This window comes from Bombina bombina, chromosome 3 (genome assembly GCF_027579735.1).
Source record: "Bombina bombina isolate aBomBom1 chromosome 3, aBomBom1.pri, whole genome shotgun sequence".
Lineage (NCBI taxonomy): Eukaryota > Metazoa > Chordata > Amphibia > Anura > Bombinatoridae > Bombina > Bombina bombina.
Genome location: NC_069501.1, coordinates 1,005,074,818 through 1,005,097,739, shown reverse-complemented (window position 1 = coordinate 1,005,097,739; position 22,922 = coordinate 1,005,074,818). Strand labels below are relative to the sequence as shown.

Genomic DNA, 22,922 nt, shown 5'->3' with positions numbered 1-22,922 from the left:
AATCAGCAATTTAACCAAAGTTGATCTATAGAGTTTGCACTCTTTAGGTATAATATGTTATATTAGTGTTAAAGGGACACCGAATCCAAGTTTTATCTTTCATGATTCAGATAGACCATGAAATTTTAAGCAACTTTCTAATTTACTCCTATTATTTAAAAAATATTCATTCTCTTGGTATCTTTATTTGAAAAGCAAGAATGTAAGTTTAGAAGCCGGCCCATTTTTGGTGAACAAGCTGGGTTGTTCTTACTGATTGGTGGATACATTCACCCACCAATAAACAAGTGCTGTCCAGCGTACTGTACCAAAAATTGTCTGGCTCCTTAGCTTAGATGCCTTTTTTGTCAAATAAAGATAGCAATAGAACGGCATAATGGTGTTGGTATCTGTACAAAATTAAAATACATTTTTTCTTGCGAACATTCCATAATCCTACTGCTAGAAGGGGCAGGCTAGCAATCTGAGATGGTCTCACAATGTATTTAATATGTATGATATATACTAAATTTACTTTACTTGGAAGGCCACTAAAAATTACTTTTTTTTAACAATCTCAATATGGGCACACAGGACTTTATTAGTGTTCTGAGAAAATAACTTCTGTTATTTGTATTCTTTTATTTTAACTCTGTTATTACAATGTTTCAATCCTTTGTTCTCTTTTTTTTTGTCTACATGTGCTGTAACTATTGTTGTTATTATTGATTGTCACAGAAAGGGTTAACAGGCCCTTTCTACCTTTAAAGGGATAGTCTAGTCAAAATTAAACGTTCATGATTCAGCAAGCAATTTTAAGCAACTTTCTAATTTATTCCTATTACCAATTTTTCTTTGTTATCTTTGTATCTTTATTTAAAAAAGCAAGAATGTAAGATAATTGTAAAAATTACCAAGAGAGCGAAGAAAATTTGATAATAGGAGTAAATTAGAAAGTTGCTTAAAATTGCATGCTCTATCCAAATCATGAAACTTTAATTTTTGGCTAGACTATCCCTTTAACCAGTTTGTAACCAATCTAGCCACTTCAGGCAAGCCTGTGACTTAGTTCAGTAGGTGCAAGTGTTAACAAGCACCCTCTAGTCCTCAGTACTCAGACACCCCTTTAATGCTACCCACACTAAACTATCTCTGCTGCCACCACTTTAAGATTAATATATGGGAAATCCAAAAGAAAAACCCAGGCTAATGGATTAAAAATCCCAAAACACTAGTTTGCAAATATCTAAAAGACAAAATACTGTTATTACTAGTCTCTTCAGTAACATGGCTCAAAACTTAATAAATTAACATTTATTATAAGCAAAAAAAAGTCACAGTGCATTTATATGAACAGGTGTTAAACACAACATACAAAAGCAAAACAGTTTAATAAAGGAGTACAAAACAGAACCTTATACTGTACTAGCTTAGATATCTGTCCCAAGGGAGCTTGGCAAGGAAAGCAGGTCACTTATACAGCCTCACATGTAGAAATAAGTTCTTATTTCCCAAAAATATTATGACATCAGCCTGCTAACTGCCCCTTCTGGGAAGGCACACAGAGGAGTTTGGGATGGGCTTTTACAAGGGGACATAAAGTTAGGCCTAATCTATCTGAAAATATATATTGCACTATATTTTATATTTAGGTGCTGTTAATCCAGAAACTCTATAATGAACCATACATGAAATTTTATTCAAATTTATTCAAATTATTTTGGTACCAAATATGATGTAGAAAATTATATTCTGATTTGATTCAGCTCTAGCCCTTAAAGGGACACTGAACCCAAATTTTTTTCTTTCATGATTCACATAGAGCATGCAATTTTAAGCAAATTTCTAATTTACTTCTTTTATCAATTTTTCTTCGTTCTCTTACTATCTTTATTTGAAAAAGAAGGCATCTATGCTAAGGAGACAGCAAATTGTTGGTTCAGAACCATGGACAGCACTTGTTTATTGGTGCTGACCAATCAGCAAGGACAACCCAGGTTGTTCACCAAAAATGGTCCGGCATCTAAACTTGCATTCTTGCTTTTCAAATAAACATACCAAGAGAATGAAGAAAATGTGATTAATTAGAAAGTTGCTTAAAATTGCATGCTCTATCTGAATCACAAAAGAAAAAAATTGGGTTCAGTGTCCCTTTAATTGACCTCAGGGCTATGTGGTGAAGAAGGGCTCTGCCTCTCAGCACTCTGTGTTGACATCTTCAGCCTTAGATTGACTTGAGGCACCAGGTCTCTGAATGTATGTAATTAAACTTTGCTCAAGTGAAACTTACAAACTATTTATGACAGGTTTTTTTAGTATAAACATAGGGAAATACTCATCTGATCAAAAAAACAAACAAAAAAATTAACACAGAGACAAAAAGTTAACCCCACACAACCTAAAATCATGAGGTCTTCATGACAGTTGATAATAAAAGTTGATAATAAATATTAATGTATTATGTTTTACCTTAAATTGGAATTATTTAGTTTAGTTAACCCTTGAACCCACTAAATGAAGTAATAAACTTGCCAGAAATGATATGGTCATTAATAGAGCCTGCCTGCGCGTGATTGGCTGTGCGTGGGCTAGGGGCAGCATTGCACGCAAGCGCAATATATTGCTCGCAATGTTAAATTCCTGCCAGGGAAATTCTGTCTGACAGAGGAAAGCTGCAGTGGACAGAGGCGCATATGTAGCTTAATAAATCGAGCCCTAATAGTGGCTTGTAGTAGGAATTCAACAATATGATTTCTAGTCTAAAACCCACTCACACAATGCATTTACCCTCAATTGTGGCTCCATAACGGGATCAAACTTTCCTTCCTTTCCATACCAGAGTACATTAATGTTTTATTCTATTTTTTAAAAGGTACAAGAAACACTGAATTTTTCATTCATGATTTAGACAGAGCATACAATTTTAAGCAGCTTCCAAATTTACTTATATTATCATGTTTGCTTCATTCTCTTGGTATCCTTTGTTGAAGGAGCACAATTTGCACTACTGGGAGCTAGCTCAACACAGTGGGTGAGCCAATGACAGAAGGCATATATGTCCACCTACCAATATGCAGCTATCTCCCAGTAGTGCATTGCAGCTTCTGAGTCTACCTATGTAAGTGTTTCATTAATGGACACAAAAGAGATAATTTACTACACTAAACTTTAAAGAGCCTGGGAAGTCAAAATTAAATTTTATGGAGAGTCACATCTTTCAACTGTTCAAATACGCCTCTCTTTTTTTCATTTTGTTCAAGGAACATTAAATACAATCAATTTGCATGATCAATAAAAAGACAAAACAATAGCCCTTACTCTGAATTTCAAATGAGTCGTAGATTTTTTTTTCTGCCACATTTCAACATTTCTTCCATTTCCCTGCCCCCTGTATCATCAGCAAATCACAAACAATATACACTGTGAACTCTTGCACATGATCAGTAGTAGCTGGTGCCTCACAACCTATGTATATAAAAGCCATTACTTTATAATGAAAGTAAATTGAAAAGTTTTTTTAGTTGTTTTTTTTTTTTAATTGCATGATGTATCTGAAAGTTTAATTTTGACTTCAGAGTCTCTTTAAAACTTAGCTCCTCTGCATGAGTGCATACCTAGGTAGGCTTAAGAATGTGCATCTTGTGAATGCTCATAAGCTTACCTCATTATGCACTCATGGCAAGTTACTACATTTCAGTGCAGGATACCAAGACAAAGAGGTACATTTGCATATAGAAATTAATTAAAAAACATAAATTATGCTTACCTTATAATTTCATTTCCATCTGTGGGAGGAGAGTCCACGGCTTCATTCATTACTTGTGGGAATTAAGAACCTGGCCACCAGGAGGAGGCAAAGACACCCCAGCCAAAGGCTTAATTACCTCCCCCACTCCCCTCATCCCCCAGTCATTCTGCCAAGGGAATAAGGAACAGTAGGAGAAATATCAGGGTATAAATGGTACCAGAAGAATACATTTAAATTTAGGTCCGCCCAAAGATGGAAATGAAATTATCAGGTAAGCATAATTTATGTTTTCCATCTAAATGGGAGGAAAGTCCACTGCTTCATTCATTACTTGTGGGAACAAATACCCAAGCTCTAGAGGGCACTGAATGAAAAAAAACGGGAGAGTAAAAGAGGCGGACCCTAAACTGAGGGCACCACAGCCTGCAGAACCTTTCTCCAAAAAGCTGCTTCAGCCGAAGCAAAAACTTAAAATTTATTAAATTTTGCAAAAGTATGTAAGGAAGACCAAGTGGCCACCTTACAAATCTGCTCCATAGAAGCCTCATTCTTAAAGGCCCAAGAAGAGGCCACAGTTTTAGTCGAGTGAGCCGTAATCCTCTGAGGAGCCTTGTGACCTGCTGTCTCATATGCCAGACGGATCATACTCCTCAACCAAAAGAAAGAGAAGTGGCAGAGGCCCTTTGCCCCCTGTGCTTCCCTGAGTACACAACAAATAAGGACAAAGTCTGTCTGAACTCCTTCATAGCCTGAAGATAAAACTTCAAAGCCGGAACCACATCCATATTATGAAGTAACCTCTCCTTCGAAGAAGGGTTAGGACACAAAGAAGGAACTACTATTTCTTGATTAATGTTACGACTTGAAACTACCTTGGGAAGGAATCCCAATCCAGTGTGAAGAACAGCCTTAGCGGCATGAAAAACCAAGTAGGGTGGTTCACATTGCAAGGCTGCCAACTCAGAGACTCTACGTGCCGATGCAATAGCCAGTAATAACAGGACTTTCCATGAAAGAACCTTAATGTCAAGAGCATGCATAGGCTCAAATGGAGCCCTCTGCAAAACCTTAAAAACCAAGTTTAAGCTCCAAGGAGAAGCCGGATTCCTGAAGACAGGCCTTTATCCAGACCTTCCTGGAGAAAAGCCAAAATCCTGGATATCCTGACCTTATGCCAGGGATATCCTCGTTCCTCACACCAGGACAATTAGGTCCTCCACACCTTATGATAGATGTGTCGAGTGACCAGCATCCTGGCCTGAACTAGAGTGTCAATCACCTTTTATGAAAATCCTCTCTTGGCTAAGACTAGCTGTTCAATCTCCACACAGTCAGCACTAGAGAATCGAGATTTTGATGTAGAAAGGGACCTTGAACCAGCAGGTCCCTTCGACAAGGTAACCTCCATGGCGGAGATGACGACATCCCCACCAGATCCGCAAACCACATCCTCCTCGGCCACGATGGAGCAATCATAATAGCCGAAGCTTGCTCCTTCTTGATGCGGGCCACTATACAAGGTAGAAGAGGCAACGGTGGAAATACATAAATTAGGTTGAAGTCCCAAGGTACCACCAAGGCATCTATCAGTTCCGCCTGGGGATCCCTGGATCGTGACCGTATCTGGGTAGCTTGCAATTGAGTCTGGACGCCATGAGGTCTATCTCCGGTGTCCCCCATCTACTGCAGATCTCTGTGAACATCTTGGGATGGAGAGACCAATCCCCAGGATGAAACGTCTGTTTTCTCAGGAAATCCGCTTCCCAGTTGTCGACATCCGGAATGTGGATCACTGAGAGCCAATAATTGTGAGTCTCTGCCCATTCCAGAATCCAAGATACTTCCCTCATGGCTAGGGAGCTTCTCGGCCCCCTCTGGTGGTTTATGTACGCCACTGAGAAAATGTTGTCCGATTGGAATCTGATTAATCGAGACAACCCCAGAAGGGGCCAAGCCATCAGAGCATTGCATATCGCTCTAAGTTCCAATATGTTTATGGCTAGACTCGACTCTTCTCGAGTCCATCTGCCCTGTGCCTTTCTGGCACCCCAACCAGCTCCCCATCCTGAAAGACTGGCATCCGTGGTCACAATCTCCCAGCATGGTCTCAAAAAGGATGTCCCCTGTGACAACTGCCCCGGTTGGGTCCACCAAGACAGGGACTCCCTCACCGGTCTGCCCAGAGATATCTGTTGGGACAGATCTGAATGATCGCCGTTCCATTGTCTCAACATGCACAGCTGAAGAGGTCTGAGATGGAACCTGGCGAATGGAATGACATCTATGCTGGATACCATGAGCCTGATCACCTCCATACACCTGGCCACAGATGTCCTGGAGGATGTCTGAAGAGGTAGACAGTTGGACGCAAGCTTGCAATGTCTCTGATCTGTCAAAAATATCTTTATGACTGAAGAATCTATCATCGTACCCAGGAATTCCACCCTGTTGCTGGGGACCAATGAACTCTTTCCTTCGTTTATCTTCCACCTGTGGGACAGAAGGAGAAGAGCTCTCGAATGATCCTCCGCAAGACTGTAGAACAGAGCCTGGACCAGGATATCATCCAGATAAGGTGCCACTGCAATCCCTCTGGCTCTCCCTACTGCAAGAAGAGCTCCCAGAACCTTTGTAAAGACTCTTGGGGTGATCGCCAGACCAAAAGGAAGGACCAAAAACTGGAAGTGCTGGTCTAGGAAAGCGAATCTTAGAAACCTGAAGTGATCCTTGTGGATTGGAACTTGAAGGTAAGCGTCCTTCAGGTCTATAGTCATCATGAATTGTCCCTCTTGAACCAGGGGCAAAATTGACCTGATCATTTCCATCTTGAACGATGGAACTAACAAAAACTTGTTTAGGGCCTTTAGGTCCAGAATTGGACGAAACGTGCCCTCCTTCTTTGGGACCACGAAAAGGTTTGAATAATACCCCGGACCTCTTTCTGATGGAGGGACTGGGACGATTACCCCGAGAGATGAGAGATCTCTCACACACCCCAGGAAGGCGTCTCTCTTTTCTGGTCTTGAAGATATGTTTGACAGGAGGAATCTGCCTCTGGGCGGATAGGATTTGAAACCTATCCTGTAACCCTGGGCTATGACCTCCAAAACCCAAGGGTCTATAACGTCTCATCTCCAGGCCTCCACAAAAAGAGATAGTCTGCCCCCTACCTGATCCGAGGATGGGTCGGGGCCGCCCCTTCATGCTGACTTTGACTCTGCAGGCTTTTTGTTCTGCTTGGACTTGTTCAAAGAGTTAGCTGGCTTCCAAGATCCCTTGGATTGCTCAGATGTTGCAGCAGGCTTCTGGCGCTGAGACTTGTCTGCACAAAAGGGACGAAAAGTAGACCCCTTAGGTTTAGATACGATATAATCCAGGCCCAGGCCAAACAAAAAACTTTCCCTTTGAATGGGCTTTACAACTTTAGCTACAGAGCCATGCGGGCTAAAACCGAAAACCCTGATGTCTTAGCATTCAGGCGAATAATCTGTATGTTAGCATCACAGATGAAAAATGAGCTACCCTTAAGGCCTTGATTCGTTCTAGAATCTCATCAAGGGGAGTCTCCACCTCGACCATGGCTAATAGAGCGTCACATCAATAGGTAGCCGCACCAGCGACCGCAGCGACCGCCGCTGCCGGTTGGAAAACGAACCCCGTGAGTTAGAACATCTTCCTCAACATAAACTCCATCTTTTTATCCATGGGTTCCTTGAAAGAGGAGCTATCCTCTAGCAGAATAGTTGTTCTTTTAGTGAGCATGGAGATAGCACCATCCACCTTAGTGACGGTTCCCCACAGTTCAAGCTGCGCTTCCGAAACGGGGAAAAGCTTTTTAAAAGAAGAAGAGAGGGAAAAGGACGAACCAAATTTCTCCCATTCATTCTTAATAATGTTAGACATCTTGACTTGAACCCGGGAAGGCCTGGGGCACTACCATGTCCTCGTAAACTCTATCCAGTTTAGGGATTGAAGGTTTCTCCAGTAGCTTCGTGTTCCGGAACCTCCAACGTAGCAAGCACCTCTTTAAGCAGAAAGCGCAAATGCTCCATCTTAAATTTAAAATCTGGTTCCTCCACGGACGAAGGCCTAGAATTAGCCAATTCCGACCCAGAAGCGGCATCCTCCTATAACTCGGAGTTGTCTTCCTCAGCGGATAATCTGTCCGAAACATCCAATGGAGTCGAAGACCCCTGAGACGGATAGCAGTGCTGTACCTTCCGCTTGCACTTAGTAGGATGGGGCATTGCATTAACGGCTGCAGAAACCGCCGTCTGTAACTGATCAGTGAAGTCTAGAGGCCAAAGGGCCCCTCCCGCAGGAGGATTAGTAATGCCCTGGGGAACTGCTTGTGTAAACGGAGATGATTGTAGGGAACGTACCTCGCGGGACAGAGAACCCTCAGACGTGGATGGCCAAGTCGAACTAAATACTTTATTCTTTTTGGATATAGCAATATTGTCAAAGCATGTGGAACAGAGTTGCATAGGCGGTTCGAATGGACCCTTTTCACAATATACACAGTTAAAAGGTTTAGATAAAGAGGGAGTATCCTCCAATATATCAGAGTCCTCTATAGCTTGCACCTTTATTACATACTTGATCAAAAAATAAATGGCACCTTTATATTCCAATGGCCGAGTCACTCACCACCTCCTATGACCCAGACTACAAGAAACAGCTTTCGTCTCCTCCAAATGCAGGTTGAGAAAGAGGAAGTTACAGAGGTCACACCCGGTCACGTGGAGTGCCATGCAGGACCGCCCCTGCACTTGAGAGAGAGAGAGGCGCCAAAAAAAAAGCCTGCCTCATCTCTCGCTTATGAACTGACTGTTCCACACTGACAGAGCCTCATCTCGCACAAATGCAGCAGAAACACAATAAACAATATTATGCATAATAAAATCCCCCCTGTTCAATAACCCCTTTTCCGAGGGTATTACCCTAGATTCTATAAAGATAAAGGAGCCACACTGTGACCCTGTTTTCTTGCGTTATCAAATATATATATATATATATATATATATATATATATGAATATATGAAACGACCTTACCAGAAACAACGCCGTGGAACAGGAACATGGCCCTTCAAGTGTGACAGGGTAGTAGCATCGCTCCTGACATGGACTTGAGAGAAGAAAAGCAGGCAGCGAAACTCGTCAACGCTAATTGCTAATGGAGCTGTTAAACTGAGTCGGGATGGGTTCACAGAAAGACTCTCCCTGCATCTCCAGGCTCTAACATTCACCCATGCTCTTACTGAGAGACTGACAGGACTACTTAAAACTCCAGTCCCATTTCAAAGAGTACTACCCTCCATAAGAGACTACTCCGAATCTTCAGACACTTCTCTGCCAACCTCCTGTGACGAAAGGCAAAGAATGACTGGGGATGAGGGGAGTGGGGGAGGTATTTAAGCCTATGGCTGGGGTGTATCTGCCTCCTCCTGGTGGCCAGGTTCTTAATTCCCACAAGTAATGAATGAAGCAGTGGACTCTCCTCCCATTAAGATGGAAATATTTTTTTAATGACACAATACTATACCAAGTTTTTTTTATTGGGAGAATTTATGTTAAAAAAGGTAACTTGGTCCAGATGTTGATAAATATAACCAAACCAAAGAGAGGTGATGTTCATCTCACACAAAGTCAAAAATTGATGATTTGTACTACAGTCTCTAAAAAGATGGTCTAAATCTTGCACATAAACTAACGGCATACACAAATAAATGTGTTCAAAAGGATTAAATTCAGATGGCATTAACCAAAGACATTCCCTGCACCAACGCAAAGGCTACTTAAACCATTTATAGCTGAATGCAAGAAGTTATGTGTGTGTGTTTGTTTCTTTATGATGTATTTATTTTTTACATTAGTAGCAGTTCCCGGTTCGCATGTCTGCTTACACGTAGCACAGTGATGCATTGTGCTTTACTTTCCATCACAGGCAGCAAGGCCCTGATTAGTTGAACCAAACATCACAGTAAATGAATGAGACACTGTGAGATGTCTGCCCAGGACCAGAGTCCTGGCAACAGCAGCCAGATATGGACATCAATTTTCAAACACATGCATGCTTAATGATGAATTTTTTGGCTGGGTGGGTGAGAAGGGAATATTGGCATAATGAATGACTATATACACTTCCAGACACTAAATGTTCTTTAAAGAAAACAATATATAAAAGTATTTTCACACATTTCTACCACAAATTAAATATTACTGCTGCAAAAGCCCAGCATAATATTCCTGACTGATTTCTGTCTCTTGTTAATCGTGCAAAGAAAAAATTTAATTTCCATATCTTGCAGTAGCATTTATCAAAGCTTTTCATGTGATAACAGATCCCTCCTTTTGCTACTTGATATAAATGTTACCTACAATTCATCTAACTAAATAGTGAGATGCCATATATGGAAATTACGTAAATTTCAGTAAATATGACAATTTCAATTTATCTCCATTTATCGCTATTCACGATAGCAGAACTCATTTTCTTTATGTTCTGAGTAAAAACACATAAAGGAAGGTATTCTACACATTTGGGTTAATAATTAGCCATCCAATTGTAGACAACACAGATGTCAGACAAACTGTCACTAACAGACACTACAGGTGAGCCCCTGACTTGGTACAGTGTAGCAAATGGTGAACAAATTTACCATTCTAGTCCAAGAATAATCTAACCCAGGCAATCAGTTGTCCATAACACCAAAGACAATGTCCTGGTCCTCGAAAGAACAGATGTGCAGGCTCACAGCTGCACCTCTCACATTCACTTTGCAGGTACTCCCTGCGCAGCCACATCTCATTTGCAAGGTACTCAAGGCTTAGGCCAAGTTAGGGAAAATCTGTAGGTGAAGAGGAAGATAAGAATGGGTTTGTTGCTGGCATGGAAATGCTGTCCCAGAACTCAACTACTCTCGTCTGGTAACGAAGGCCAGACCAGAATGATTACATGAGTAGATTATGGGGATGTGTATGTTTGTGTATATTATATACACATAATCCTCTAATTGCTTCATCACTGGAACAATTTATAGGAGATTCATTCATTACCCTTAATTAATAAATGAAACACAAAACATTTTAATAAAAAAGGCACAATTATAATCATTATACTTTTGCTACCGCTGTCTCTCCAAAAACGAAGATCAAATATAAGGAAAAGACAAAACTTATTACCTGGATATTTATTATGAACAAAAATTAGTCAGTATAATGTAATGTAAATGTGGTGTGATAAATATTTATTGTGAATAAAAATTAAAAAAAACAATTATTGCAATGTACTAAGGCAAGTAGCTAATAAAAAGTTAATTGTATTCCAAGTAGCTTCAAAAACACCTTTTTAAAACGGACTAGCACTAGTCTAGCATAATCATTTCAGCTGCTGTCTCTTATTTACACAGTTCTCATAGATAATACTACAGTATTCTACTTTTTAATATTGGTGATGGTTTTAACAGGCTAATGCAGATATTTAAAATGAATAAATAAGGATAAATGAGCTACCTCTAATATACCCCAGCAGATAAAATGCATTGTTAGAACTACAATCAATTCAAACTATATTTACAGTACCTGTAATGTACAGTAATGTTCTTTTAAGTTTGTTTTTGTCTAATATTTTAACTACATTACTGAAGAGACAAACACTTTTTATTTACTGTAGACTTGTACCGAATCAGAGACACACCTTAGTCTCAATGGTCTCAACCGAGACCAGGCCCACATCTCTAGGGGGTCCATCATACAAAAGAGGGGTATGGATTTGTCTTTACAAATATGGTGGCAGGGTCTCCAAAATGGCTACCACTGTATTGCATTTTGCTATACAGAAAAATACTGCCACCGTATTTAAACAAAAAGGGTGCATATCCTTTGGCACAGACTCACCAACAAAGAAGAATGACTCTGTCACAGAGAAGCATATACAATTTTGTGGAATATGGGTGCCTGTTATTAAAGGACCAGTCAACACTGTAGATTTGCATAATCAGCAAATGTAAGATAACAAGACAATGCAATAGCACTTAGTCTTTACTTCAAATGAGTAGTAGATTTTTTTTCGGACTATTTTAAAACATGTCTTTTTCCACTCCCCTGTACCATGTGACAGCCATCAGCCAATCACAAATGCATACACGTACCATGTGACAACAATCAGCCATTCACAAATGCATACACACTTATTCTTGCACATGCTCAGTAGGAGCTGGTGACTCAAAAAGTTAATATCTAAAAAGACTGTGCAGATTTTGTTAATGGAAGTAAATTTGAAACTTTTTTAAAATTGCATGCTCTATCTGAATAATGAAAGTTTAATTTTGAGTGTCTCTTTTTAAGAATTATACTACTAGGAGTTCATAGTACTTTGAAAAAGGCACTGCAGAAATGGGGGGGGGGCTGTCCCAGATTTTGCCCTGGGTCCCAATGAGATTTAAGAGATATAGTTGAAAGCGCCAAAAGAAATAGCACACAGGCTCACTTAGGGTAAACGATCAACCAATGCAATCGTAAAAAGGGTTTCCTGATTGGTAGACGATCCAGTAAGCCTATTTTCATATTAGGCAGGTCTGTCTCACTGATATTGCACCATATTTATTTACCTTTTTTTTCCCCTAACAGGTTTCCTAAATACAAGGAGAACATTTCACCTAAATTACTCTATATCACTTGCACTGTTAAAACCCTTTAAACTTAAGATACCCTTATTTTTTGGACACAGCCTCTTTCTGGACACCATACCACACTCATTTTTTCTAAACTCTTTCTTGATATATGTAGTGATAGAATATCAAAAAAGCGCCTAACTAGAGGCTATGAGAAGTGGGTTAGATATTAAGAGTGTTATCTCCTATCAAGTGTATGTGTAAACCAATATTATTTAAAGTATGGGTAATCTAACAATTTGAGTTAACAATTTGACAAGTTTAATATCTACATATAATTGATTTTACATACAATTAAAAACATGGATCCATGTACATATTACAAATATTGTACAAAATAAAACAATGAATGACAGTAACAATTGTTTGATGTTGACAATTGATTAAAAATATGGTAACAATGAATAGCATATATTGATATTAAAACAATGGTTGTTTAAAATAACTATATAATAATCTTTGAATAATAAGTTGATGATTAGAAGATGTTCATTTTCTTAAAAAATCCTTAAAACATAGTGCAGGTGTATGGTACTAGTTAGATAATCGATTGATTTATCTTTTATCCTTTAAATAATATGTCCTCCTTTGATAAGAAAAAAGTTTTAAATGATATGTCCTCCTCAGTGAAAAAAATTTTTGGGGATAGATTGCGTGAAGAAATACGTGAAATAAAAATATGTGGATCGAAAATAAAAAATAAAAATTCAAAATTCAAAATTAAAATGTTTTGTAATCCAAAGTTAGTGATAGTGAAAAATCAATTAAGAGAAAGTGTGTAAGGTTCAAATCCTTTATCCAATAGTTATTTAGTGTTTCAAGTGTGGATGTGGTGTTGCTGGTGATGGTTTCAAATCCTCCTTTCCTTTCTGACAAATACTTTTGTAGTGTTATTTGTAGTAAGAGACTTTATCTTCATAAAACCTAAAAACAATAAAACAACATAGTGCAATATTGCTATATAAATGAAATAAACAATGAAATAATGCTCACCAAATACTGTCAACGCGTTTCGGCCTCTCAATTAGGCCTTTTTCAAGACTATATTTTCTGGTGAGATGTGGTGGCTATTTAAAGTATATTCTACCAATCATAGGGTCGTGATTTTGGCGCCAAAAAACGCTATTTTGACCTGACCCGGATATGCTCTTGTAATTCCTCTTACGTTTTATGTTTATAAACTTCTATTTTGTTTAACTGTTGTTTTTAATTCTTCTTTTTATTGCCTTTTATAGTGTGGTACTTTTTGACATTTGATCTGATAGTTTTTGTACATTTCGTTGGTTAGATTTTCATTCGTTAGACCGGATGTTTATCTCTGAATGGGACCGGAACTATTAGAAGCAGAAAGTCTGTTTGATTAGTTCCGTTCCTTTTGTTGAACCGGATGTTTGTGTCTGAACTAAACCGGAAGTATCAAAGGTAGGAAGTGACATCATTATGTATTGCGTCATTTCCGGTCTGCTTCATGTTTACAAACACTGCCGGTTACTATGACGATACCTCCGATATTTTGTTTTACAAAGGTGCCAATTAGTTAGCGGAGATTTCTTATTAGGTTTGGTATTTAAAAATTGTTCTATGGATGCCTTCAATCAGATTTTTGGAAGAGATTAAATACATTAATGACATTTATCTTAATATGCTAAAAAATTGTAAATTTAAAATAAAAAATTTTAAAGTTAAAAATTTAAAAATTAAATAGACTCCTATGAGTTAGTTATTAAAAATGGGTATAAAATATATATTATATTATACATTCAATTATGATGAAATAAATACTCCATTAAAACTTATTTGTGTAAATTAAAAAGAACTGTTAAAATCAGTTTCCTAGAATATGAACTCTCTAACATAATGTTTCATTACTAAAGTCCTGAATTCAGCTAGTATCTGAATGCTTTAAATTTGACTGTGGTTATAGTATCTAGATAGTCTGGTCCACTGATTGCTGTATCTCGTATATTAGATAAGGAGTTTATTGTGTTCTATTTGGTTATCTCGAATGTGATGGGATGTGACTACCATTATACTCTATATAGGTATCCAAAAGATAGTGTTTTTTCTATTGTCAGTGTTATTACACCTAAAAGAGATATTTATACTTCGTCTTGTATTGGTGTTTAAATACCTAGTGACATACAGCCTTAGGAGCTAGTATGAAGATACATGCTGGTTGGCTATGTGTCATCTTACAGATTTTGTGTAATTTTATCTCAGGTTTTATCATTTTAAGTTGAGTAAGTGTGAGAGGTCTTCTCTATTATTCAACCCCCTAGGGTGTAAGCTATCCATGTCAAAAATCCATCTGGATTCAGCAGTTAGTAGACTTTTTTCGTAGTTGCCTCCTCTCCAATTTGGTTTAACTATTTGTACTCCTGTGTAATGGAAATCTTTCTTGTTTCCCTGGTGATAATTCGTAAAATGTCTGTATAGTGCAGTCTCTGTGTTTTTGTGTTTTACTTTCAGTAGGTGCTCCCTAATTCTATCTTTAAGGACTCGGGATGTTTGTCCTATATACTGGAGCCCACAACTACACCAAATCAGATAGATAACTCCTTTGCTGGTACATCTTATCAGGTCATTGATCTTATATTTGACCTTTGTGTTATGCGAGAAAAATTCCCTCGTCTTGATGCCTCTCTTGCATGCTTTGCAACCCAAACAGGGAAAAAAAACTTTAATTTCCTTTCCAAATACATCCCTGGTTTTGTTCCCTATGTTTCTCGGTATACTTGGTGATAGTTTGTTCTTTAAATTTTCTGTTTTCTTATATATAAAGACTGGTCGGGCGGTTAGCTTATCTCCTAACACCTCGTCGTCTTTCAAAAGTGGCCAGTGCTTCTCTATAATTTTCTCCACAGTTCTTCTGTTTTCATTGAACTCTGTAATGAAAGGAATGGTAAGGCGATCCTCTCCTGGATTTATGTTTGTTTTTTTGGGTTTGTATATTAGGAGTTCTCTCCTATCCCTCTGTCGTACTTCTTCAATGTTCATATTTAGACTTTCTTCATCATATCCTCTTTCCAAAAATTTTTCTTTTAAGATGGTTGCTTGTTCCTCCCACTTATCTGGGTTGGAACAGTTCTTTTTAAGCCTTAGGAATTGTCCTTTCGGTATATTAGTTTTCCATCTTTCGAGGTGGCAGCTTGCTTTATGTATGTAGTTGTTGCAGTCCACTTCCTTAAAGAAAGTGGACGTCTCTAATTTACCATTCACTATCTCAATTCTGAGATCCAAAAAAGTAATTTCTTTTCTGCTCATTTCATACGTGAATGTGAGATTCTTGGTGTTATTGTTCATGACTTCAATTGTATGTTGTAGGTCATCCATGGAACCTTTCCATATCATGATTATATCATCAATATATATATTGTAGAGGACCAGGTCCGCGCTTGCTGGGCAAGATTCCCAGAAAATCAATTCCCAGTGGCCCATATACAAATTAGCATAACTAGGCGCGAACCTGGTCCCCATAGCTGTTCCGCATACTTGCTTGTAGAAAATCCCATTATTAGAGAAATAATTGTGCGTAAGGATATATTGTATCCCATCCAGGATGAATTGTCTTTGTAATTCTGGTAGTTCATCGTCTTTTTCCAGGAAAAAATTGACTGCCTCCACCCCACCCTCATGTGGTATGCTGGTATATAGGGACGCTACGTCACACGTCACCAGTATGTAATTGTCTTCCCATTCTATACCCTCCAATATATTTAGTATCTGGGTAGAATCCCTCAGATACGATGGTAATTTAGTTACATATTTTTGTAACTTCCTATCCACATATTCCGATAGGTTGCTTGAAAGGCTTCCTATCCCCGAGATTAATGGTTGTCCCGGAGGTCGTTCTAGGGATTTGTGCACTTTTGGGAGGTAGTAAAATACTGGAGTTATAGGATGTTTAATACTGATGTATTTAAACTCCTTATCGTTGAGTACTCCAATTTCATGTGCATCTCCCAAAATTAAGTCCAAGTTCCTTTTGAAACTTTCTATGGGGTTTCCTTTCAGGATTTCGTAGGTGTTTTGGTCCGATAGGATTCTGCTACATTCTTCCTCATAATCAGTTTTGTTTAGGATGACAATGCCCCCGCCTTTATCCGCCGGTTTTATAACCAGATTTAAGTTCTTTTCAAGGGACTTGATGGTACTCATCTGTTCCTTCGATCTTGATATACCCATCATATTTTTACTTTTTTTTTTGTTTACATAATCCACTTCAGTCTCTTTTGAGTGGATATAGGTCATTGACACCTTTAAAGTGAAGGTTTTTAATAAACCTATTAAAAACAAGGGCACTTTAATTCATCAAAATTGACATTTCACCGTTTACTTCAAAAACTTACCTTTTAATCCTTGCAGCAGCTCCAGCGATTCCCCCGACTGTAAGAAGCCTCTGCAGACGTCAGAAATGACAAATCAGGCTTCCTCCAATCACAGCTTTCCCCCCGGGGAGAATATTGACCTGATGCAACGCTGTGATTGGAGGAAGCCAGATTTGTCATTTTGGACCTGAGAAGACTGCTTGTGACGGGCGGAGGAAGTGTTGACGCGGCTGCCAGGATTAAAAGGTAAGTTTTTGAAGAAAACAGTGAAATGTCAATTTTGCTGAATTAAAGTGCCCTTGTTTTTAATAAGTTTATTAAAAACCGGGCACTAATTCATCAAACTGGACCTTCACTTTAAGTGTACACTTATTTTTGCTGTTATACATTTTTTCTTCTCATATATACTATTTTTTAACCACGTTACTGCGTTATTATATATACTTAGTCTACACTGCGATTTATTGTTGTAATAAATTTATATTATCTGCACACTTAAGCCTCTAGGTGCTCCTTACACTCCCTTACTATTCCCAATGAGATTTAGTTATGTCCCAGACCAGTAATAGTTTATTTTTTGGGGGGTATTAATCTATTAAAGACCACTAAATATAGTAGAATTGCATAATTAGGAAGTACATAATAAAAAGACAATATAATAACACTCTGAATTTCAAATTAAAATTTTCACCTGTGGAAGCAGTCTGTTGACTGAGTGTAATAAAACACTTGTTTTTATAAGTGTATCCGAGTTTCATCTGTGGTTGGATTGTCTTCCTTTCTCTGGTATCTGTTTGGGTATACAGCCAAGCTTCATCTCAGGGACCCCTGATCTCAGTAATGATGTCAATCATTTCTGGATATCCATATCCCACTATTTGCCCTATATTACACCTTTGGCTCATGGAGTCTGCTGATAGCGGGAGTGTGAGCTAGCTGGACAGCTCTGATGTTTCAGCCTGTTTGTACCGCACAATTCAGTGCTTTACATTTGTGAGTAAAACACCATTGTCTGTGCATTGGAGTGTTTATGCGTGCAAACGTATTTCACCATTGGAGCGCCCTCTTTTTCTTTCCTATTCTACAGATGACACTTCTTTCCCAGCATGGGTTAGCTTGATTGAAGAGAAAGCAACACTGATACCATATTGGGACTTATATATCACTATCATCCCTATATTTGATTGGTATACCTTTTTATTATTTTTTGATAATTCATGTTATTTGATATTGATAATTCATGTTTATTCGCAGTTTAACACTATAGACACTTGTTTTTTATCTGGCGCACATAGTTATTTGAGGGTTCTCCCCCTTGTGTGTTTGAATTTCAAATCAGCAGTAGATTTTTTTTCTGACAATACCCCCTCCATTTGCCGGCCCCCTTTATCACATGACAGCCATCAGCCAATTACAGACTGCTCTACATATAACCTGTGAACTTGTGCACATGCTCAGGAGGAGCTGGTGCCTCAGAAAGTGTTTTGACTTTAGTGTCCCTTTAATTCTGGTTTTCACTCAGGACTTCAATTTCCAATAGTTCTGGCTGCTGGCAGCAGATAAAGGTATATCACTTTTGTTGCAAGTACAAGGGGATTTTTTAGGTCTAGGAAGACTAGAGAGAGTGGTTTAGTTAAAGGGACAGTATACTGTAAAATAGTTTTTCCCTTAATGTGTTTACAATTGCTTTTTTTACCAACTGCAGAGTAAAATATGTATGAAAATTAGCTTTTTAAGGTTTATTTCTCTATATTAAAGCTCTGATTTTGTGTTTTGAAGCCACAGCCTAATAAAATAGGTTGAGCTTGTAGGTATAATCAGATCTCATTACTGTATCACATTGTGCACATATACCTGCTTCTTTATCTTATATCTGTCCTTAAAACAATCACCAATACTTTGAGAGAACAATGGAAAATCAACATTGTATTACCTTATCTCTGCTTTATCACACTGGGAGTGTAATTTCTTCTGCTGGCTGTGTTTACAAAGCTTATCTATAGCTGGTACGCGCGGCCACAAACTTTCAGAATAGGTGGGGATACCACATGCTAAATTAACAATTTCAAATGCCAATATAAGGGTAAAGGAGCTACTTGTAAACAATTTAATACACTCCAGCAGGTAAAGTGGATCATTGGGAACAAATTAAAGGGGAGAAATTTTTTGAGTAAACTGTCCCTTTAAACCTTGCACACACTAAATCAAGTCACAGGCTTCCCTGCAGTGGTCTGGTCATCACAGGAACCTTTAATCACATTATATATATGGCTCATTTGACAGATTTATTTGCCCTGCAGCATAACTGATTAGAGCTCCCTCTACAATATACTAGCTTGCCTGGACAACATATGGGATATCTATTGCTGTAGACCTGGCGTTTATCAACTAACTTGACAGTTTTAGAAGCAAAAAAATAATAATTGCCAGACCACTTATAAATGCCTGTATATACTGACCATTAGTTTCAAGAGGCACCAATTCCTAAGTTGTGCAGTTTCTACAGCAAAGCTTTTAAAGATGGTTACAAACAAACCTTGTGCTATCATGGAACTTTTTAACTCAATTTCTGCTGCTTAGCCCTCTATTAAAAAAAAAAAAGAAGTAATTTCAAGCAAGTTAGCTTTCATCTGTGTTGTACTGTAATGCAAATTCAAAAAGAAATACAGGGAAAATTTTCTGGCAATATTTGAGTGAGTGGCTGCGAATTTTCAAGCACTGCTCAAAAAAAAATTCAAGCGAGGCAAATTGAGATGTTTTTATTATTTTTTTTCTGGGGGTTTTGGCTTTTTTTTTTAGACATGTATATGTATGTATCGCTATGCCTGAGACATCATATGTTTGAGCCTTTAAAAAAATAAAAATATTACACACAAAAGTTATAATCATTTTTAATGTTATTATAAGTGTAACTATACCTTGTAATGTATTTTTTATGTGTTTTGTGCAAATTTTTAGTTTCGCAAAACAGTTAACCAGAGCTTGCGCTTAAAAGGGACATTCTAGTCATAATTAAACTTTCATGATTAAGATAGGGAATGCAATTGTTTCCCCTATTTTCATCAAATTTGCTTTGTTCTGTTTGTATTCTTTGTTGAAAGCTAAACCTAGGTAGGCTCATATGTTAATTTCTAAAACCTTGAAGGCCAACCCTTATTTTTATACATTTAGCAGTTTTTCACAGCTAGAGAGCATAATTTCATGTGTTTCATACATAGATAACACTGTGACCGCACCCTGGATTTACAAGTTAGAGGGCTCTGATTGGCTAAATACATGTCTGACAAAATAACTGAAATAAGGGGGCAGTCTGCAAAGGCTTAGATAAAAGGTAATCACAGAGGTAAATAGTGTATTAATATAACTGTTTTTATGCAAAACAGGGGAATGGGTAATAAAGGGATTATCTATCTTTTTAAACAATAACAATTCTGGAGTAGACTGTCCCTTTAAATCGATAGCATTTACTTTTATCTCGTAATACCAGTCATAAGCCAGACGAGCTCAAACCCTTGCGATATACCCCTTGCGCTCCTTTTGTAATCTAGCCCTTAATGTTTTATTACTGCAATTGAAACATTATTGCAATATACATTCATTATTTGCTAGAAAATACATCTGAAAATTGTGCTTGTTCCACTTTCTCCCAGGGAGACTTGGGTAATACCTTTTGGCAATTTATGTGAACTTTTGTTTACCCCCCCCCCCCCCCCCCACAAGCTTATCTGCAGTCACATGGTTTTAAATGTAATTTATCAGTTTTGCATAAACAGGTATTGTAAAGAAAATCACAATAGCTGTGGGTATACTAGGTTGATTACATGTGAATGTTATTATAAATACAAACATTTATAATTGTATTTAGCAATAAATTGGAGAATAGCAAAAGAATATATGAATGTCTGTTTAAATGCCTGTTGAATACATTGTTACTAAGCAACTAAAGAGAAGAGGGTAGGCTACCCCTGTCTCATGCACATGTGCAAACAGAGTTTGTGGTATATCTGCCTATTAGCTTGTGATTGGTTAGCAAGGGTTCTTTTGTTCTGGGGGACAAGGAAATCAGTGAAATGTAAAAACATAAAACAATATGCTCATTTGACAAAATAAAACTGCATTATTCATTGCAAAAATATTCTCAGATATGAAGATTTTTTTTAATAATGTAGTTTGCAATGTGTGTTTAATTCTCCTTTAAGGTTTGTTCACGTTTCAAGGTTTAGCATTTAATATAAAAAAGAAAAATTAAACCCTCTTTTAAAATTTTGGTCAAATCACAAAATCATATCCTCACAAGCAGAAGGATTATGATGCACAGTGTAGTCTTTAGTCTTCCAGATTTACTTACATATTTCAGGATATTCATCGGAACCATCCGGACAATCTTTTTCACCATCACATCTCCAACCTTTGGATATGCAGGTTACCTGATCTTTGCAGGTGAATTGTCTGGGACTACAAGTCTTGGGAGCTGCAAAAACAAACACAACAATATTATCATCTATCTGCAATCAAGCAGAATGAAGGCAATCAAAAAGCAATAAGCAAACAAAACAGCATCTGCAGTGCACTCATGAATTAAACATACATATGCATTCCGCTTTATCTACAGTATAATCTAATTAGGAAGCAGGAATTGTACATGATTTGCAATGATATGCAACCAACTGTACTTAGTATACATTTGCCATCAAGATAGAACCAAAAATAAGACAACTTGCTCTATCTTAAAGTGAAAGTAAACTTAATAGCTTCAGAATTCATCCATCAGAACAAAATACGGTCGTTAACTTTTTTATTTTTCAAAATTAGACTTTTAATCTATGTATTTTCTACTACCGTTACTGGGTGAACTCCTCCCACCCTCTACTTCCTCTATATAGAGTGGTCCCACACGCTTTTTACGTATGTCTAATGCTCATGCACGAAGTCCCTTTCCAATGCGCATGCATAAATTGTTGTGTCACAGTCTACCGTGCATTCACTTTGCGGCGATACCGGTATACAAAACAGGAGTGCACTAATGCGCATGCGCAAAACTGGAGTGTGTTTCAAACACAATTAGCCGATAAAATGGTGAGCATGCGCAGACTAAGATGTGGGCGGGTGACTTAGTTCGACGGCCGCCTAACTGCCAAAATTTAAATTGGATAGATAGAAAACGTGACCTAGGCAGAAAAAAATGACTAAATAACAGGCTGATTTAGGAGATAGAAAAAATGTAATTATTGCGGTGATAACTCTATAAATAGAAAAATAAGGAAAATGATGAATGAAACTGATATTTTTGGGTAAACAATATAACTGTGGATAGCAAACATGGTAAGTTAACTATCACTTTAATTTGCTTGTTATGTGAACAGTGTTTACAAGTCTAAAGATGCCGCATGGTATGGTAGGTGGGAAATCTATCTAGCAAAAGGCTGCTGTATGTGCACCTTCTTTTACTTGTCCCATGCATTAAAGGGATATGAAACCAAACCCCCACCCCCACCCCCACCTCCCATGATTTAGATAGAGAGCATGCAATTTTAAGCAACTTTCTAATTTTCTCCTAATACCAATTTTTCTTTGTTCTCTTGGTATATTTATTTGAAAAAGCAAGAATGTAAGCTTAGGAGCCGGCCCCTTTTTGGTTCAGCACCCTGGGTAGCGCTTGCTGATTGGGGGGCTACATTTAGCCACCAATAAGCAAGCGCTACTTAGGTGCCGAACTAAAAATGGTCCGGCTCCTAAGCTTACATTCCTGCTTTTTAAATAAAGATACCAAGAGAACAAAAAATAATTGATAATAGGAGTAAATCAGAAAGTTGCTTAAAATTGCATTTATTGCCCCACCACCACCACTTTTTATGTAATTTAGATCTCAGCATTGTGGATTTCCTAATTCTCAGAACTGGAAACACACCCTTTACACTTCTCAAGGCTAACCCTGCTATGGGCTCCATTTATCAGGCTAGGCCAGACATCTTGCCTGTGGTGGGCAGCAATTCGCTGCCGGAATTCAGCATTGCACACAAGTGGTATTTTGCGCTCGTGTGCAACACCGCCCCCTGCTCACGCACAGCAAATAGCGCACGGGCAGGAGCTGTCAATCTCCCCGGTGGGACGAGACCGGGAGATTGAAATTCTTCACCTAAGAGTTGGAGAAGAAGGTAGGAAGCAGCAGTCTGATGACCGCTGCTTGAAAA

The 22,922-nt window shown here is 38.1% G+C and overlaps 1 protein-coding gene across 1 annotated transcript in view; it reads right to left on the bottom strand.

The window, feature by feature from the left end:
- The window catches only part of LRP1 (LDL receptor related protein 1), a 595,167-nt gene that overhangs the window by 424,213 nt on the left and 148,032 nt on the right, over positions 1-22,922 (bottom strand). Inside the window, 1 exon segment of the mRNA XM_053708175.1 lies at positions 21,080-21,202. Coding sequence (XP_053564150.1) covers positions 21,080-21,202 — 123 coding nt within the window.